Genomic DNA, 20,768 nt, shown 5'->3' on the forward strand with positions numbered 1-20,768 from the left:
ATTTAAATAAAGTATAAGTTGTATATTTCGGTGTTTTTATCAAAAAACTTTTTGTTTTATACAGTGCAAATTATGAAAAGCTAAAACAAGAGGTTCGGAAAGATATGAGATATTCTACCTTACCATTGGATTTAAATTCAAGAATTGATATTCCGGTAATCAAATTAAATATAGTGCCCACATTCCTTTACATTTTCATCCCTGACGATAAATATGCTTCCAGATCAGCTCATAAACTGGGACAGAATGATTTCACGTTTGTGTGGGAGGGAAAAAAAAAAACCCAGGGTCAGGCAATAAACTCTTCAGTTCCAAAGGAAAAGGCGGTATGGGTCTCCCAAATTTGATGAACTATTACTTCGCCACCCAGCATATATTGCTGGTATAAACCAGAAAGCTAAGTGGAAAGAAATAGAAAAGGATGTAAAGCTAATCACTATACAACACAAGATTGGAGATATTTATATATAACCCTAAATGTTAAACATGGACATAATTACAACACATATTCTAGATCTGTGGTTTAAAAATTTATAAAAGTGCAAGATTCAGAATAATGCTAGAATTTTAAGACTGATGACCTATGATAGTAATTTTTTCCCAGCAAAATTTAATCGGAAATAAAGGCATTTCCAACGACAGCCTGGTGTATGTTAGAAAAAAATGGAGATTTGGAAAGCTTTGAAACCCTAAGGAAAAAATATAAACTAGGTTCACTGGAAATCTGTAGATATTTCCAAGTAAGGGACTATTATAAAAAAGACATCAAGTAAGACACAGGTGTGAATGTAGTCATACAAATTATTGTTAAAGCATATCAGTACAGCAGTATTAGACTTATCTCAGTACATCAACGATTGATTGCAAATAATAGTCATTTAACAGAATATGTTAATTTCAAATGGAAGAAGGAACTCTGTATATAACTTACAGATGAGGAGTGGCACCAAATGTGGAAGTTTAATCACTCAACCCCTAATTCACGAATCTGGAGGGAATTTACATGGAAGAATATGATCCGATTTTTCATCACACAAAAAATTAAGAGTAAACAGCCGACAGAAATTTAGGCAATGATGTGGATCTTTTAATGAAGGTCATTCTCACATCTTTTGGAAATGTAAGACAAATTTATAGAAATTTGTACATATATAGAAATATAGAAATGTATACAAATTTAGTTATGGAATACAAAAGAGCTGTATGGTGCAGTATAACAGCCATGATGAATATCTAATTACAATACTTCAGGTAGAAGCCAAGAAAGCCATCACCAGGAACTGGAGAAAGGAAACAATACTAACAAAGGCCCAACGGACTTCAATTGCAGAAGAAATATTCTTGTTGGAAAAATTGGCAGTTTTTTTGTTTGTTTTTTTTGCCAACCACCATAAACAATCTCAAGAAGAAGAAGTAGGGAATCATTTCCGAGTCTGCGCAGTTTCGCTTACCGTTGTCCATGACGTAATTGACGTCCTCTGTCAGTATCCAGGAAGTGGGTCGGTGGCCGTTGTTTGTGTTCCTTGCCCAAGATTTCTGTGCCTGATTCTTAGCTCGGTTAAAGTCGTCACGGGCCGAAATGGCAACGTTTATTTCAGTCCCGTTAAAAAAGTCATCCGAAGTGGACCTGGTGAAGCCGCTGTCGAAGTTCGTCACAGCCTCTTATCCATCTGGCGAGGAGCAGTTAGAGTACCTTCGAGCCGTGGAGGAGTTGAACAAGCTTCGCAAGAGCGCTCTGGGAAGGCCGCTCGATAAACACGAGAGCTCTCTGGAAATCCTACTGAGGTAAAAACCGACTGAAAGGCAGAAAAAATTAGCTACAATAAAAATTTAGACGAATAGAATATACGTTACGCTTGGCTTTCTTTATTTAACTTAGTTGCCGCACCCAGAGGAGTTAGCTTCTAGCGGCTAACTTGAGAGCTAAAAAGCTAAAATTCCGGATTTATGAACACTTGTAGAATCTCGCTTATTGGTTTTATTAAACGAACTACTGTTTATCTGTCAGTCTACTTCATAACTGCTGTATTTTCTGTCACAATAACTCGTATACTGATGCTTTCAGTTGAACTGTTTCTCCCACATGAAACGCAAATGATGTAAATCATAATACAACGCTCTATTGTAACATAATAAATATGAACTAAACACACAGTGAGCGCAAACTCCAGCTTCCCTCTTTCAGCTTAGTCATTCCTGGTCTGCATCACCAGCCGATCAATTAGGAAAGAACAGCATTTTCTCATAGAGCTCTTGTGAAACCAAAAAGTGCTTTCCATACAATAAAAGCAGCAGTTTACAGATATCTAATGAAACAAATACATTACGAACTCAATTAGAATAAGCATGGAAATAAAAAATCATAAATAATAAAGTGATGAATAAAATTTTAAAGTTTTAATTTTTTATAAAATTTTAAAGTTTATTATTATTCACAGAGAGAAAAACCCCAACACAAACTACATTAAAGTTAAACTAAACGTAGAGGATTACTACACATTATAACTTGGATTATATTTAATTGAATAATGGAAATAGTAAATGTAGTATTAAAAAAAAAACGTAATTTCTAAAAATCAAGTGAAAACCTACTCACAGCAATGCATCCAGTGCAGAGATGTATTTTTATGAGTATGTATAGAGAGCACCACATTAAAAGTCCCTTTACTGTTCCCTATCAGCCTGGTATATTTAACAAAACGTCACTGCTTCTATCTGCTTTGCATAAAGGAACTGTACAGTGCACATTGTTCACCTAGGCTTTAACAAAGTTTCCGTCTTCTCCATTTTGGCTGCCAGGCTGCTTTAAATAATTTGTACCTTTATTTGGTGACTGAAACCTCAGTAATAACTTTATCTTGTTTTTCTTTGACTTAAAACCTTTACCCATTTTTAACCAACATAGTTTATTTTTATTTTTTCAATCTCTTATTCAGAGAGACTTTGCCCTTTTTATGTTAGTCAGGGTTCTGACTCATTCCTGAAGCATAAAGACAAGGCTCTGTGAATGTGTTGGTATTTACATTCCTAATTGTTTTCCGCCATGTTTTTTCTCCTGACCACTTTGCCACTATCTGAACAGTTATTTTGTTTTTATATGCTTTGTCAACATCCTTTTTCAAATGTTATTTATAGCTAAAAATGGAAGGGATCAAATACTGAAGCAGTGCAGAACAAATGGTCTGCAGGTCATGTGATTTATGTCATACAAGCTTTGTCAACTTGATTTTTCACTTTTGGGCACAACTTTACTTCTTTTTTGGTAGCTTTACAATAAAGATGCACCTTTATATTAATCCTCTTTGCTCTTTTACAAAGTGCTTAACCAGATCCGATTCCCCACTGATGTTTGTAAGCACTGGGTTAAGAGTGAGAATCAGAGATTAACTGAACTTCCTGGGCATTAATGGTTTCCTGTTTATTTTATAGTCTGATTGATAGTTCTTTTATTTATTTTTTTTGTATGAAAAAGCATTAATATTTTAGAGAAAACTGTACGTGAGGTGCCCATTGGTTCTTTAAATTTACATAAAGAAAAACAAGGTGATCCCCATTTATGCACAAAAAAAACATGCTTTTATTGATGCACTTACAGAAAATGGTAAGAGCTTTTTCAGATTGATTCATTTAATCAATAGTGAAAATAAAGTCTCGGATAAGAGCGGATGCTGTGGAAATAAGCTCCTATCCGTGGATGAACAGATCTTTTCAGGATCCCTCTAAATTCCTTGCTAAATAAGTTCTCAGTCATTAAATTACCCCTGAAAATAATACCATTAAATAATCTTTGTGTTTCTTTTGTATTATTTCATGCATTTTTTTCCCTTTTTCTTCTGTGAAATGCAATTGATATTAGTAGATTGTTTTAGACTAACGTCTGTAATGAATCGGCTGTTTGTTGTTGCTTCTTGGACTTCGCTATTCCTGCTCCATGCCAGGTAGTCAGAGCGACGAGTCTACTTGGTGTTACCTTGGAGACCAGTGTTTGCATGGGACATTATTTTCCTCACCCTCTCTTTAGTTCAGCCATGAGGCACGCCTCGTCTCAGCTTTCCTGCACGAACACACAACCGAGTCCTTGTGTGTCTGTAATGGAAACACACTGGATGGGGGTTCTGCTTAGAAAGCCAGTTTTTGTTGATGCCTTTACTCTTTTAAAGAATAGAATAGTTGACCTCCTAGTGATTGGGGATTCCCTGTCTGTTTTTATCTTAAAGTTAAAAATAAACAGTTTAGATCACGTCACAGGTATTATGAGTCCAAACGCTGCTGACTGTGTGTGTTTCCCTGCCTGCCTGCCTGCCTGCCTGCCTGCCTGCCTGCCTGCCTGCCTGCCTGCCTGCCTTGGTATTTTTTATCCTGAGTCATTGACAGATTTCCGATTGGTGCAGTATTTCCCAAACTGCACATCTGCAGTGATGTCACATCTATTACTGTCACTAAACCTGATCCAAAAAATGTTAGTCAGTAGCTCTTCTCCTTCCTTTCACTTTGTCTATTGCATTGTTAAGCAATACAGGCAGCATTATACACCACAAAACAATGAGAGCAGAACAAGTTTTGATTCTGTTTTTTTTTTTTTTTCAGATACTATGATCAGCTGTGTGCTATTGAGCCCAAGTTTCCCTTCTCTGAAAACCAGGTAACTGAGCAGCACATATGACTCTGGTTCATTTAAACAGAGAGGAACTTGAACACAAAGCTTGCTTCTGTTTCTGCAGCTCTGCCTCACCTTCACATGGAAGGATGCCTTTGATAAAGGATCCCTCTTCGGCGGCTCTGTCAAGCTCTGTGAGTAACACTTAAATGAACCTTTTTGGGAGATAAAATAACAGAAAATCATTAATATATCAGTTTCTGCCAAGTGGGGTACATTTTGTCTTGTTTTCTTTATTTATTTAACTTCCTTTGTCACTTTCACCTTGATATGAAAACGAACAGATAAATGATTCCACCTAACACTGAATTTGTCCTCTTTTTAGTATTTTGTGTTCTTAAAAAATTTGCAAGATCTATATTGATTCATTTGTATAAACTTTGTTCCTCACTGATATCCCAATAGTAACATCATTATTTTGACCTTAGGTTCTTGGTATTGAATTATTGTGGATAAGTTAATGTTTTCAGCCATGTCCTATAATAATTTTAGGTAAAAATAGATTTTTTATGTTTGGACTGTTTATCATCTTGCAGCTTTGGCCAGTTTGGGATACGAGAAGACATGCGTGTTGTTCAACTGTGCAGCTCTGGCCAGTCAAATTGCCGTCGAGCAGAACACTGATAACGACGAGTGTCTCAAAGCTGCTGCTAGATTCTACCAGGTGAGTTTAGGTTTGCTCAGCAGGTTTTTTTTTTTCTTTGTATCTTGGGATGTTTATACCTAATTTAGAGGAAAATAATATATTTGGATCATGGCAGATTAGGTATCTAGGCTCCATTCATTTAAAACCTTTGGAAAGCTTTCTGGGTGTTTTAACCAAATCCTGAACCCTTAGATGGACCACAGATCATAACCTGGCATGGTTATGACTGCTAGCCTATGACGGGTTTTTTCAGACTTGTATTATACAGAATATGATACAAAAGTACTTGTATTGATTAGAAGAAGAAGAAAAATTAACGAATTAGGAAGCAAACTGAACTATTTCACAATGTGAAGGAATCCTTTTTAAAAAATATCCTAAATCCAGATTGTGATTTAGATCATAACAATAACGTTCTTTATCATTTTTTCTCCATAGTCACCTTTCCTTAGTGATTATAGTCCTTTGTATGCTTCATTTTTCTGATTGACATCAGATTATAATAAAAGGTGGATCTGATCTCTTTTGTTATCTTCCAGTTGGCCAGTGGAGCATTCAGTCACATCAAGGACACAGTGCTTTCTGCGTTAAACAGAGAGCCTACCATGGACATCTGCCCTGAAACTGTAGGAACTCTGAGCACCATCATGTTGGCCCAAGCCCAGGAGGTCTTCTTCCTCAAAGCCACCTCAGGTAATAAAAACGAGAAGTGACCCTGCAATGTTTCATCATGTTGTCATTAACAGCTTTGCTACTGCTGCCTTTGAATTGTGCTTCATATTTCTTAGATGTCCTATAAATGGGACACCAGCACATTTTTTTTACATTTTTAAGATGTGAATCACAAAAAAGCCTCCAATTACTTCTTTACTGACTAGAGCAAACTTAGCAAGTCTCCAATTAAACCAGACTGTGCTTTTTTTATGTCTTGATAAACTTCTAAAGATGACAGGTGCTGTTTTAATCTAGGCTGCAAAAAAAAAAAAATCTGCCCTGATTCTGTCTGCAAAGTTGCTTGTTAGTCATTTAAATAATAGTTTTCTATATTACACCATGGAGTAAGCCCTCTTTTGAAAAATAGACTTAATCTGCAGAGTTAACTACCTACTTTTAAATTAGTTTTTGGCCTATGATTGGGAAATACATTTATCAACTTTAAAAGGCAAGAGAATCTCATCATTGCACAATATGTTTGATCAAAAGTATAGATAGTTATTTTTTTTTTAACCTCAGATATGTACTAAGCTCTTTTTTTGTTCTGATTTGGCTGTAAACATTATTTTTTATTCAACAGACCGGATGAAAGATGCTGTGATTGCGAAATTGGCCAATCAGGCTGCAGATTACTATGGCGAAGCTTTCAAGCAGTGCCAGTACAAGGACAACCTCCCAAAGGTAAGTCACCAAAACCATCACAGAGTAACATGTTACCACTGCTAAACGGCTTAAACGTAATTCCAAGAAATGCCTGGTTCACAGGGAAAGATTTCAAAATTTGCTGCTTATTTTCCAAACCTAAGAGACCCCCCCCAACATGACAGTGAAACATCACAGAGTCAGCAGGTTTGGTCCTGCTCTGTCTGGTGTACAGTTAAATGGAACGCACAACACAATACATGGGGGATTCTCCAACTACGGAAGAATTTGTGTCCCAGGAAGAAATGAGAAAAACAAAAACACATTTGTCATTTTTTATTCATGCTGCTCTTTCTAGACACAAAGACCAACCTAGGGATAGATTAATTACTATTTATATTATATAAAATATGGATTTAAATTGAGTGTTTTAGCTATATGTCATTTGTCCCTTGTTCAGGGTTTGGACTCTCAGTTCCTTATAAAACTGAACTTGAATTTGATCGACAAATGCGACTTGGCACAGACAGCAGTTTGATCGACAAATGGTCAAAAAATTCATATCATGTGCTTAAAATATATTTATTTATTTTTCAGTAAAGACCACCTGTCCTTAGGGATCACTGTCATTTCCACCACTGAATGTAACTTTTAAACCTTTGTCTACTTGCAACCACATTAGTTGTCATGTGACAGGCGAGCTCATGGCATGATAGTAGGGTTAGCAAACGTCTCGTATTGCCTTTGAATGTACAAATAATGAGGAAAAATTACATTTTAGTATACTTAATGCTAACTCTAAAACAGACTTTAGCATGCTAATATGTCATGAAATTTTTTTTTTAAGATGATCATTTTATAGAGGGAGGCAAATTTCCCTCAATTACATCATTTAAAGCCTTAGTTGTTTAAGGTCATATAAGAATAGATACAAAATGTTTAGATGATTTTGTCCATAATGCCCTCCTGAGATTTTCTTTTATGGACTACCAACCATTTCAACTGGGAACAACAAGAACAGAAGGAAATAGAGGAGTGCCCCATCACAAACCAAAAACATAGGGCTGGTTCACACCAACCACATATGTAGTCAACTGAAATTTGATCTGGTTGGTTTCAACATATTCAGTTTTTAGACCAAACCACAACTTTGAGGGATAAATATATTTTCTCCATGAGACAAATCTGGTGGACATTGTCAATCCATTCATCAGTGCTCGGTGGTTCTGCTTTTAACCACTATCTTGTGGCAGGTTTCTCATTGGCTGCCAGTAGTATCCTAATCCATATACAGATTCCAAACAGACCAGATCACTCTTAATGTGCCACAAACAGCAGGATTATCTTAAAAGATTATCCTAAAAGCCATAGACAAATTCAGGGAGTCTCTGAAGAGGAATATCGTGGCTAGAAAATGTTGTCTTGCCATGTGATCCAGGCATAACCCATGTATTCAGTGCGAAAAGAACATCCAGATGTCAGACTCTGTATGAAGTGGTTTTGTGTGTCTTGTTTTTTTCTTGTATATGTGAGACAGGTTGTGGGACTGTTCTAGCCTCTCTGTTCTCACTGGTCCTTCATCCTATTTCCACTGTTATTAGTTGGTTTTAACTGAACCACAGCGGAGCCGTTTTCTTTCTAACTGATTTCACACCGTCAAGTCATGAGCAACTCAAAAAGCGACCTCCTGACTCTTTGAAACATACAAACCTTCAGGCTGTAAGCGTTTATTCTGAAGGGCAAGAAAATTAATTCACGGTTTTGGTCACAACCACAGAACCACAAAATATAATCAGTTTTGATTAATCTTTTTATCATGTTTGCGGATTTTATTGGAGTATTTTTTATTAGAAAGTTTGTATCCTTCAAGTTTGCAAAATCTAATTATAAGAATCAGAATTTCTAAAATAATTTTTAAAAATTTGGATGAGACTTAGGCTTTAATAAAACTATTGTTTTGTTAACAGTATGGCAGCCTTTTATAGCAGCAACACAGTTTCAATGTTAAGTTAAAGAAATAATGTACTATACTGATTATTAAAGCTGTTAAAATGTCAGCTATGCAATTTATTTATTGTTACATTGATTTTAGGGAGTTTAGTGCTCGTCTAACAGAATATTATCCATTTTTTTGTTCTTGCTGTTATGGACTAACACATCTAAAACTACTTATTATCTGGTTATTTGTCAGGCTAGTAGCAGTTTGAGTCAGCTGCTTAAATGATTTAACATCCTTATTGTTTTCTTTAGTTTTAAAACACCCATGATGAAAGGTGCTCCTTCCATCTTTTTTTTTTTACAGCTAGAAATATGTCTCGGTGCTTGAAATTCTTTGTTAATAAGACAAAAGCCTGTAGCAACAAGTGGGGGAGGGGTGTATCATTAAATAGTAGACTTCTGTTCTTGTCTTTTTCTTCCCTCCCCACCAGCAGAACAGAACAGAGAAATGGCACATCAGAGCTCGCATATCATGTTACACTGCATTTACTGGCAGTTGGATGTTAGATATTTACTCATTTAAATACTAGTTCACATGGTATATAGGTTTACCTTCAATGGTTATTCTTAAATAAATCCTTTGGAATGACTCTATTAACATGGCAGCCCTGATTTGTTTACAAACAGTTAGCTTCCTATAAAAATCTCATACCGGATCTTGCCTAATGCTGAAAATTTGTCTAAACAAAAACTAAATACGATTTCTGCAAAGCTTCATATTAGCCCTGATGCGTAAAATAGAGCTGATGTTTGTAATACCTGGACATTAAAGATTGAAAGGCGGTTACTGGAAGGCGTACCTGGAAAGCAGGGTCTGTGTTATAGCTGGAGGTTTCCTGTAACACACACAAATACGCAGACCTGCTGGGTGTTGCTTTGAGGTGTAGCAGCTTTTGCTGCAAGGTTAAGCACTCATGGCCTCTTCTGTTTCTCTCTCCTGTTGTCTTTTTTTTTCTTTTATTTTTATTTTTCCTCCCTGCATCCTTGCTGTTGTGCCGGCTCTCGTCTGTGTGCGCGTGCGTGCTTATGTTGTGCTGTTAAATGTTGCCGCATCCCGACCCGCTGCTCGTGCCTCCTCGTTATTTGGCTTCCATGATGCCATTTGTGACTTGACCTTCCTGATGTGTTTTTTCCCTCCTTTTGGTTTGCCTTGCTGTAATGCACGCGTGTGTGTGCATTTTTCATGTTCGTGTGCCTTGCGTGTTGCTCTGTGGTTGCCTCTCCCTGGTCAGTATTTTTATTTTCAGGAAGTGCTGCCAGTGCTGGCGGCCAAGCACTGCATCATGCAGGCCAACGCCGAGCTGCATCAGAGTATCCTTGCCAAGCAGAAGAAGCGTTTTGGAGAAGAGATTGCTCGTCTGCAGGTAATCTAATTTCCCGCAGTTTGGCCTTTTGTCATCGTGATGTAATGCCCAGAGCAATGAGGAAAACATGAGAAAGAAATTATATGTATGAAGCCAACTGTCTCACTGCAGCATGCAGCAGAGCTGGTGAAGACTGTCGCATCTCGCTATGATGAGTATGTTAGCGTGAAGGAGCTGACTGACAAGATCAACCGAGCCCTCACAGCAGCCAAGAAAGACAATGACTTCATCTACCATGACCGCGTGCCTGAAGTCAAAGACCTGGAACACATCGGCAAGGCAGCGCTTGTCAAAGCCACGGCTATCACGCCTCCACTCAGCCAGAAATTCACAGGTATGATTATACAGAAACCAAACCACCGCTGTCACACTTCAGAGACACTAAAGTCCCTTTTAGATCAGAGATCTGCAAAAAAACGGGCATTAAAGAGTCCTCCCTATTGGATCGGTTTCTTGTTTCACATATTAGAAAACAATCCACAGAGATTAAAGATTACCCTAAAGGGTGTGGTGGACAACCCCCACCTAAGGAGCATGCATACAATACATATTTAGGATTTTTCCTTGATGTTCCTTTGTTCTGTGTTTATTTTATTTTTTTTTGCTTTTGTCTTGGTTTTGTTTATGTATCAGCAAAGCTGCTGTCCACCATCCTCGGTGGACTCTGCTGGATACCTGAGCATATTTATTTGAGAATGTGGGCTCTTGAGGAACATCTTATGTCTCAAGTTTAATCTACATTGTTCCATACCCCTACATTACACAAACTGACATGGATAGCCCTCCCTAAGGGTTTATAGTGGCTACAGCTTTGTGACCGTCTACCAGTTACCACCAAAGCTTTAATGTTAGTGGGTCTGATTTAACCCGCTCAATCCGTGTTGGAAACTTTCGAATAATTGTGATGCATAAAGAGCAAATGTAGATCAAAAATGTTCCGATTTCACACAATCCTTTTGGTAACTGTCTTTAACCTAATTTTATCAGAACATTTGCTTCATTTGCTAAAACCTCCTGATATACCTATGACTTATAGCCTGATAAACCAGACTAAATGTGAGATTAAATGTGTAATTTAGTCTGGCCCCGATGAATGAGACATTGGAAGATTGTTGATGAGAACAACCCATTGTCTTTCAAACTGCTGTCTGTGTCTATTGGCCAACGCTCTGACCAATGAGAACAACTGACTGTGATGTAGTAAGTGCTACAGAAAGATGGTGGGGGAGTGTAAACAAACAGCCTGTCGGTAAAACAGCAAATACGTCCTTCTGAAAAATTAATGAACATAGAGCCTCTTCCTGCTCACGTTTCAACGAAAACCCCAAGTCTAATCCTTCCAAAACTGATTCCAAAGCTGAGTCAAACAAGAACTGTTCAATAGTTGTTGCCATCTTCCTTTTTCCACTTTCTCCAGAGTCACACAGCTTTGTCGCCCCGCCCTCAAAACCCCGCCCGCTTTGCATCCAAAAATTCAAAACACATCTCTGCTTTGTGATTGGTCCGCCAGTTCTAGGGCCTGGGGCATTGATCGAGGCTAGACCAAGCTCGCAGGAAACAATTATTTTGGCCACTTGCGGGTGGGGCTAGTTTACTAGGCTATATGACTTACATAATATTCATAAAACTTCTAAATTTATATATAAATATGTCTACATTCTGTCAGTTCCGTTCCCCTAAGTATCTCCCTCATTACATTTTTCACTCTTTTATAAAAGTGTATTTAAAGATATATTTTTGTGTGTAACTTGGCTGCTTTACGTGTTTTTCCAGTCACAAGATGTGGAACACCTATAAAATCTACCTGCAGATTATTATCAAGACCTTTTTTTCTGATTGTTTCCAGTTTACAACGAAATTCAGTAGAAAGAAAAGAAATGCATACATTAGAATACTAAGGATCAAAATGTTTATTTGAATAAAAATAACTTAAAATATTTCTAGCGTACAACCAACAACAATATTGAAGTTTCTTAAGAATCCAAGGGAAAAAGAAATGAATTATATGTAATAAATAAATAGTAGGTTAAAAAAAAGGGAACGTTGATGTCTGCTTTTAAATTTAAAATAGCTTTTGTTTTCTCCTTGGGTACAAGCAGAAGACTTTTTTTCTGCTTGTGTCAATAAAACTAAATAAATCTGTCCTTAACTTTTTTTTTCCAAAATCAAACCATTTTCCTCTGACATTATACAAATGTGATTCTTAGATGAAAATAAAACAAAATATATTTGAATGTTCTGAATTTGATTTTAACCCCTCTGTTTGACCTTTTTACTTATCGTTTAGTAACATTATACATTTCTCTGAATGTGCTTATAATAATCTTTACCCTTTAGATCTATTTGAGAAGATGGTTCCCATGGCCGTGCAGCAGTCCATGGGCATCTACGGGCAGAGGAAGGCTGAGACGGTGAACAGACTGGTGGGAACAATGAGGGAGGCCACCAACCTCTGCAACGGGTACGATGTTCATCATCACTAGACGACCTGCATTCATTTCTTTAGAGCATTGTGAACCCTTTGTTTGTAGGCATTGTAGAAATTCATGACAGGTCTGGTGATCTGAGGTGATATTTACATTAGAAACCCTTAAAAGTTGTACTTTTGTTGTACATTTTTCTGTTGGCTGATTAAAGGCCTGCAGTAACAGATAATTTTTAACTCTATCAGGGTGTTGGCTTCTCTGAACCTGCCTGCTGCCCTGGAGGATCTGTCTGGAGACTCTATCCCACAATCCATTGCTGAGAAGTCCAGGTCGATCGTGGAGCAAGGAGGGCTGCAGAACATCGAGAAGCTGATCAGAGACCTTCCTGAGCTGTTGACTCGTAACCGAGAGATTCTGGACGAGGTCGGTGGAGGTCACAGCAGCGACCTAACCTGTTCAATGAAGTCCTCAATATGTTCATAAAAGTAGAGACTTTGAGAACTACAGACTTCTGACAGCATGATTGCCATATGGCTCTGATTTTTCTGTCAAAGCAGCCTGTGTATGTAATTCTCTTTAATAGCTGGCTTGGACTGCATAAATGTTACCCGTTTCTGCCAAGGCTACCAGAAAAGCAAATTAATACCAAAAAGCCCTGAATGATTAGGAATGGCGTGAATCCCAGATCAGAATCATCACAGAATTGAATCCACTGATCTTTGGGCCAAGGACTATCAGTCTAATCATCTCCAGCCAGCATGTTTTTAACATCTTGCTGACAAACAATTAAACAGATGGGAGGAAAAACGTAAAACTAAAAAAAAAAACATGTTCTGCTTCCATGTTTGTAGTAGTAGTTGAAAAGTACAGATTCAAGATAATTAGGACCCTTAGTATTTTTATCATTATTGCATATTAATTTAAAAACTTTAAGGGGGAAACACAAAGAGTAGATTAAAGAGAAGTTGTCATGATTTCAGACAATTTCTATTAAAGGATAAAATTCAGATTTTCTGTTAGAAACTGTTGAAGTGTTCTGTTTAGTTGCTATTTAATAAAAGACGAACAGAGCTGCCATAAAGTCAGCTTTAGTTTATTTGCCACATTAAGCTGTAAGTTTACTTTTTTTTAAATAATTTGTATTGTTTATTTTGGTTTTCACCAGGACTAAAATCCTGTGATGTTTGGTTATAGCTCTTCTGCAGGAGTATTTTAATTTCGTCCTCATATGCATTGTTTTTAGGATTGTATGTGATAGAGCAACACCTTTGGGGGATCACATCCCTTCTCAGTGTTTATTCATGGAATCGAATCCCAGAATAAAGAGGCTGAAGTTCTGTACATTGATTTTTGTCTGTATGATATTTAAATCTGTTAATGTGTTTGTTTTAGTCTCTGAAAATGCTGGATGATGAAGAGACAACAGACAATGAGCTGAGGAGCAAGTTTAACCAGCGCTGGAACAGAACCCCCTCTGGAGATCTGTATAAGCCCCTTCGTGCAGGTACACCTCGGCCTCTTTTGGCCACCATCTGCCAAGCCTGTCCTCCGTTATTAATGGCCACTTATTCACCGCTGCATCCATTTCACCCCCCTCTCTACTTCCTCCCAGAGGGAAACAACTTCCGTAACATCCTGGACAAGGCGGTGCAGGCGGACCAGGTGGTGAGGGATCGCTACAACGCTCAGTGCGACATGATCGCCTTGCTGTGTAAACCCCAGAACGAGCTCAATGCCGCCATCCCCTCGGCCAACCCCACCAAGACGCTGCAAGGCAGCGAGGTCTGTCTGCCATCTTTTGTTTGGTCTATTCTTTTTTTTCCACTGTTCTGGTTATTTTTTTTTTTGAGAATTTTCAAGCACATTCTTTAACCCCCCTAGAGGACGTTTTGTGCTTTCTGGCTGTTTCCAAACCATTTTTCATATTGTTCGCTGACTCGGCGTTGGGTGTCACTGGGGAGCTTAAACAACTTCGCAAGCAGAACTGAGGGAGAGGAAGTTCACATCTCCTTGGCTACAGTGCTGCCCCGCTTAAGGAAAACATGAAAGCGTTTGGGATGTGGCCTGTCGTCATCCTGACAGTGATGGCGGGATGGAGATTGATAAACACGTCCTCCCCTACAGGTGGTGAACGTCCTGCGCTCCCTGTTGGCCCAGCTGGAAGAGGTGAAGAAAGAGAGAGAGACCCTGGAGGAGGAAATCAAGGCGGTGACGTTCGATATGTCGACCACCTTCCTGAAGGCGCTGGCCCAGGACGGAGCCATAAACGAAGAGCAGCTGTCGCTGTCCCAGCTCGACCAGTCGTACGGCAGCTACAACCAGAAGGTGTCTGCCAGCCTCTCTAAACAGGAAGAGCTGCTGGGAAAAGTTCAGGTATACTGGGAGTGCGTGGTTGACGTTGCTCTGCATTGTTGAAAGAATTTATTCTCCAGCGGGAATCAATGCTCCCGAATGTCTCCATAGACGGCCCACCAGGAGTTCAGCAGCCTGAAGCAGTCCAACAACGAGGCCAACCAGAGGGAGGAGGTCCTAAAGAAGCTGGCTTCTGCTCACGACAGCTACGTCGAGATCTGCAACAACCTGCGCGAAGGGACCAAGGTGCTCTCTCTGCTGCAGCATCTGCATTATTTTCTACAGATTTCTCTTCTTTTTTTCCTTCAAACCAGGTCATTTTATTCTGCCCTCTTCTTTGTTTCCTCTCTTCAGTTCTACAACGACTTGACGGAGATCCTGCTTAAGTTCCAAAACAAATGCAGCGACATCGTTTTTGCTCGCAAGACGGAGCGTGATGAACTGCTGAAGTACGTAATGACCGGATTAGGTTTGCGATGACAGAAGAAGCAGGGCGTGAACTGCATACCTGATGTCAGAGTGATACTTTTAAACCAAGGATAAACCATACCTTTGTTTTGACAGCAAAACAGTCTAGACTCATCTTTAAAATGTAGAGAATAATTAAACCATGGGGCCAATTGGCATGCTGAAAAAACATTGAACTTCAAGTTTAAAAGTAGAGAAACGATGATTAATATTATATTTCCAGATTTAATTCCTCTTTTATTGCATAGAGAAGGTATTCTGCAGGATGCTGGTGTTTTGTTAATGGGAGCGCAGTTCAATAAAGGCGATTTTAACAGAAGGAGACTCTGTTCATGGCCTGTAGTGATGTTTAACTTGTTGTTTCAGGGAACTGCAGCAGAGCATCGCCCGCGAGCCCAGTGCTCCATCCTTCAATGTCCCTGCCTACCAGAGCACCCCCGCAGCTCCCGCCCCTGCTCCGGGTCCAACCCCTGCTCCCAGAACAGTCTTTGTAAGCCACAAATCCAACCCATTGATGTTTTCTTGTAACCATCACCCTGTTTTGTTCTAATTCTTCCGTTTATTTATTTATTTTTAAATAATTTAGGCTCAACAACCTCAACAAGTCCAACAGCAGCCCCAGCAGAAACCTCAGCCTCCTTCCAGACCACCTCCTCCCAGCTTCACCCCTCAGGCAGCGTCTGCCACCCCTGCCAGCCCAGCACCCACTGGCCCTCCTCCCAGTAACCCTCCCGCTGTGGCTCCGCCCTCTCAGGCTCAGGGACCACCTTATCCCACCTACCAAGGCTACCAAGGGTGAGTTTTCTTTCTCAGATGAGAGTTTTGTTGTTTTTTGTTGAGTTTCGTCTTTAATTTGTTGAGAATTTCATGTGATAAAACTCAACTTTCAGCCTTTATTGACAACACATTCTTCCTGAAATGTTGCCTGAGAATTGACTTACTTGAATTACTTTAAATGTAATTAAAAGAAATATTTTTTTCTAAATGATTTTTAACAGTCTGGGGTTTACATACCAAATCTTTACAATCAATAAAATAACCCACTTAACTGGGTTTGGCAGTCACGTTTCCCTGTCTCTAAAAATAAAATAAAAAATTCTCACAATAGAAGGCTTTAAAGTTCCTAAAGAAAATGCCAAAGGAGTTTTGAACAAATACTTGTTTATACAGCAATGAGGACATGTCAAGGTCCCAAAGACATGGCCGTCTCTCAAAAAAACAGCTTCGCAGAAGACAGACTCCCTATCTAGATATCTAAACTACCATATGTAACTAGAGAAACTCACCTTTCCAACAATGTATAGCACATCCTTCAGCACCTTTTCCAAAGTAGTAATACAGTATCCACGCATACTGGAAGATTTATTTGAAAATCGATCTTTTATGATGTGACCCAATTATTTTGATCTACTTTATATCGCAGCTAGTTAAAGTGTAGCTCATGTGATCCTTTTTGTTTGGTTCATAATTTTGTGAATTTGAGTCACCCAAGCCCCGCTCCCTCTCTAGAGCAAAGACACTGCCTGATTGTTTATTTGAGAGAGACGCCAGATGACTGGATAACAGAATACAGGGTAGCTGTCTGCATCTCGTGGGCTTTTGATTTTAGAAAGCAATTATTCAGAGTTATTTAGTGCTTCCATCCAATTATGAGAATATTGAGCAAACTTTTAAAATGTGAAAAGGAAATACAAATTGGACATATTTCCATCCATTGGAGTAAATTAACCAGGCGATGCCAAGCGTGGGGTGGATGTTACGCTTGGCTGTAGTAAACAGGAAGTAGTGGAAGCAGCATTTCCTGGACTACAGATCAAACTTCCATTTGAATAAAGGTGATTTAGATGGAGGAGTTCTGCTTTCTCTATCATTTCCGCTAATTTTAACAGTTGCAGCAATAACTCTTACTGTACATCATAGAGAATATTTTTTTATAGAAATCTTGTCTTAAGGCAAAAAATGATAGTTTCTGAATTATAAAAAATAAAAAGCTGAGGAATTAGTTACTATTCAGTCCATTCCAGAGCCATGTCTGACTGTACCACTTCATTTATAAACATAATCCAGTTTGGGGGGGAAAATCCGACCTTAAAGATTATATTTTAAAACTTGTTGGCCTGGTGCTGCACATGAGCCTAAACAACACTGGTTACAGGAATACTGTTTTTTAAGGAGGAATAGATATAAATGTCAGGTTCTAGATCTAAAGAGTTGGTAGATCACATATCTTCTTACTAAAAACTTGGCAGGTTGTGATTTTAATACGTTTTAAAAGTTCTGAAGTGCATAAAATTGTTGCCAGACTCTGTGGATGCATCTTAACCTAAATCTGCGTCTGCATGCTGAATTAAAAGCATATTCTGGCTCTGAATTACTGCATGTGGATATTTTATTTTTACACCTCTCACTTTTTTCTCCTGCAGATTCTACCAGATGTCTATGGGCTACAATCCTTACGCCTACGGCCAGTACAACATGCCCTACATGCCCTACCAGCCTACCCCTGGGCAGGGAGGATACCCAGGAGCGCCCCCAGCAGGACAGCCCTACCCTGGCTACCCGCAGCAGCCCCCCCATCAACCCTACTACCCCCAACAATAACTCCGCCCTCCATCCCCTCTTTTCACACCTTAACACCAAAAAAAGAAAAATATCCTCAGCAATAACACTTCATTTCAATCTTCCACATTCATCTTAAACTTTAAGTTTTTCTCGCCATCAGCAGCTGTAGGAGAGAGGACCTCAGAGCTGCTTTGCACTTTTTTTTTTTTTCAAAATATCCTAAACTTAAATTTTTTCCTCACTACAAACTCTTTCTGATTTCTCTCTTGAGTTTTAAACAGCACTTTTCCTAAACAACTTCATCTTTCTCCACTCCACTAATCCCAGTCTCTTTCCTCCTGAGGTTATTTTGCTCTTTTTCTACAATTTAGTTGATAAATTTAAGCTCTAACCCGTTCCCTCTGATAACTGACTCCTTGAATGAGGTGGACTGCTGTATAAATAAACACTTACGGACGAATCAGACGGACTCTTCCTTTCCCTGGTTCGGAGGGTCGTCTGGGCGAGCGGTCATTTCTAGTCACTCCCTCGCCCTGTTAATCACAGCTTCTCTGTCGGCTATAATCCTATTTTTGTAACGAATACCGATGCCTCACTCGTGTATAAAAAAAACAGATGACTGTAGGTTTTTCTATTGTAGTTAAAGACGGAGGGTTTTTGTTTGTTTTCTGTTTTCCTTCTTTCACCCAGGGATCGTGGGTTCATCTGTGTTACAATCAAAGGCTGTACAAGTGGGAGAAATGATTATTATTATATAAATATATATATAAATAGGAATCTGTATGTTGTTAACCAAAATATCTCTATGTGCTGCCCGCTCATGCTCTGTTTTTATTTTTATTCCTCGCCTCTAATGTGATTAAAAGGAAAAAAGAGACAACAACCAGCCGAAGGTTTGTGTGTATGTTTACAATAAAACCGTCGATCAGGAGTTAACACGCACTAATCGCTTGCATGAATGTCATTCATTTGGTGAGATTACTAATTAGTTTATAACAGGAGGAATATTTTATTTGTGAAGCTGTTTTCTGTCTGACAAACAAAATCAAGGAAATCCAATAAACATATTTGGTTATATTGGTATTAGCAGTTTGCCCAAATATATACACCCCTTCTGATGTTTATGAAATGTTAATTTACAAGTTGTATCTCAACAGTATCGATTTTCCTGTTTGAAGACTCAGGAGAATAAGTCGAGCAATTTTAGACTGGTTATTCTGGTTATGTGGGTCTGCAATCAAGTTGTGAGAACAGGGTTTAAAACTTCTTAATTTGTCTGAAGAATCCACTGAGAAGTGGTTAAATAATCATCTTATCATATAAGAGAGCAGTCATTAAATAAAGTCCAAATCCAGATGATGTGATTTTTTAAACCTCTGACCGACCCTGCAAGAAGAGCGGCCAGAAGAGGGCAGTCCTGCAGCTCACAGGAGGGAAGCAGCACTTCACCTGCAGTTATTATGGCTTCTTTCCAACCAATCAGAGAGTGAGTCATCCCGTTGATCTAACCGGAGGCCCTTTGACCCCCTCTTCTCAGCACTGAGGCCAGACCCTATTTAGATGACATGCAAATTACGTAGCAGTGAGGTCGCGATCCTATCCAGTCATATTTTCCCTGCAGGTGATTTCTCTAAAGACTGATATCCTCCCTGAATATTTACTCGGTGTCAGAAGACACTAATGATTTCACATATCTCCTCCGTCTGTGTGTGTGTCTGTGTGTGGGGAGGCAGATGGTGGCGCAGTGTGATGTCTGGAAGGATGCATGGAGATGTTGGCAGTGAGCTGCTGGTCTCCTGCCTGCATCCATCACTCCACCTCTCTCTCTGTTTTCCACTCTTTTGAATCCCCACCACCAAAAGCCTCCAACAGAAAAGCCTCCACCTTCACCTCTTTCTCCTCCCAGACTTTGCTTCCCTTCCTTTCATGTGATTCATGTTGCTTTGCTCTTGAAGCTCCAGCCGCACACCAATCATCTCTGTAAATCCTCAGCTGCTCTCGTGGCTCATCTTCTTCTGCTTCTCGTTCGTCCGCCCTTGCTGCCCAAGCTGTGAGGCTCTGGCAGCAGAAAGCCGTCCACACCGGTCAGCATCGTCCTTGGCTTACATACTTCCCATAGCCACACGTCAATCTCCAGTGTGTACTTTCTGCGCGAGTCAAACTCTCACGGATGCACACTTTTAATCACATCTATCAGCTCCTACTGGAAGTGACACAACACATAACTGCTGCCATGTTTTTCTCCTCTTTTCTCTCCATTTCCTCCCCTATCTATATGGCGTGCCGTTGCTGCCAAAGCCAATTGTAGCTCTGGATATGTTTATCAAAGGTGTCTTCACGTCTCAGGCGTTTAATTTTAACAAGGCGTTCTCCACCGGAGGAGTGTCATATTTTAATTGGTCTGAGAGAGAATAAAGGCAGCAAATGGAGCGCTGCAGTGACAGGTATTAATTACCTTCTGCCTAATGGCTCCAAAAACTCAGCACTCAGCCATATTGGAGCTCACACTATTCTTCCTCCCCCACTCCTTTGTCTCATTGCTTCCCTCTCCTCCTCACCATGTGTTAGTCCATAGTGGGGGCTGAATCGAGGCTTTTCTTTGGCTGTGATGTCGGTAATTAAATAGAGATACTCTATTAGGGACGCTCTGTTTGTCATTTGCAGAGTGCTTATGTGCAGCAGCTCAGTTAATTTGGGAACAAGGCGGAAGTAGTCATGTTAAAAGTCAACACCTGAGTGGTAGGTGGTTGTAGATGAATGATTGCATCAGACAGCTGTGGGGCATCTGATGGAGCAGGAAAGACATAATCAAGAGCAGTTGGATGGAAGGAAATAGCTGAAAATCCACGACAGGGGTGACAATGATGTTTTACTAAGAAAAAATGACAATTACTGCAAATAAGAGCTGGAGGCAGCTAGGATGGACAAGAAAATATCAT

At 39.3% G+C, this 20,768-nt stretch overlaps 1 protein-coding gene across 2 annotated transcripts; it reads left to right on the forward strand.

Moving 5' to 3' along the window:
• The first annotated feature begins 1,478 nt into the window (after positions 1-1,478).
• On the forward strand, positions 1,479-18,688 carry pdcd6ip (programmed cell death 6 interacting protein). 2 transcript variants are annotated; one of them, XM_015372366.1, is made up of 18 exons: positions 1,479-1,785; positions 4,588-4,642; positions 4,722-4,791; positions 5,194-5,321; positions 5,843-5,996; positions 6,598-6,698; positions 9,890-10,021; positions 10,133-10,355; positions 12,359-12,482; positions 12,693-12,870; positions 13,840-13,951; positions 14,060-14,229; positions 14,572-14,820; positions 14,911-15,045; positions 15,154-15,248; positions 15,634-15,757; positions 15,854-16,062; positions 17,691-18,688. In XM_015372366.1, the coding sequence occupies exons 1-18, from the start codon at positions 1,580-1,582 to the stop codon at positions 17,866-17,868; spliced, it is 2,643 nt and encodes an 880-aa protein (XP_015227852.1). In that variant the 5' UTR covers positions 1,479-1,579; the 3' UTR covers positions 17,869-18,688. The 2 variants fall into 2 exon arrangements, with proteins under 2 accessions (XP_015227852.1, XP_015227853.1); XM_015372367.1 differs by having other exon boundaries at positions 9,905-10,021.
• The last annotated feature ends 2,080 nt before the right edge of the window (positions 18,689-20,768 follow it).

This window comes from Cyprinodon variegatus, unplaced genomic scaffold (genome assembly GCF_000732505.1).
Source record: "Cyprinodon variegatus isolate N-32 unplaced genomic scaffold, C_variegatus-1.0 Scaffold71, whole genome shotgun sequence".
NCBI lineage: Eukaryota > Metazoa > Chordata > Actinopteri > Cyprinodontiformes > Cyprinodontidae > Cyprinodon > Cyprinodon variegatus.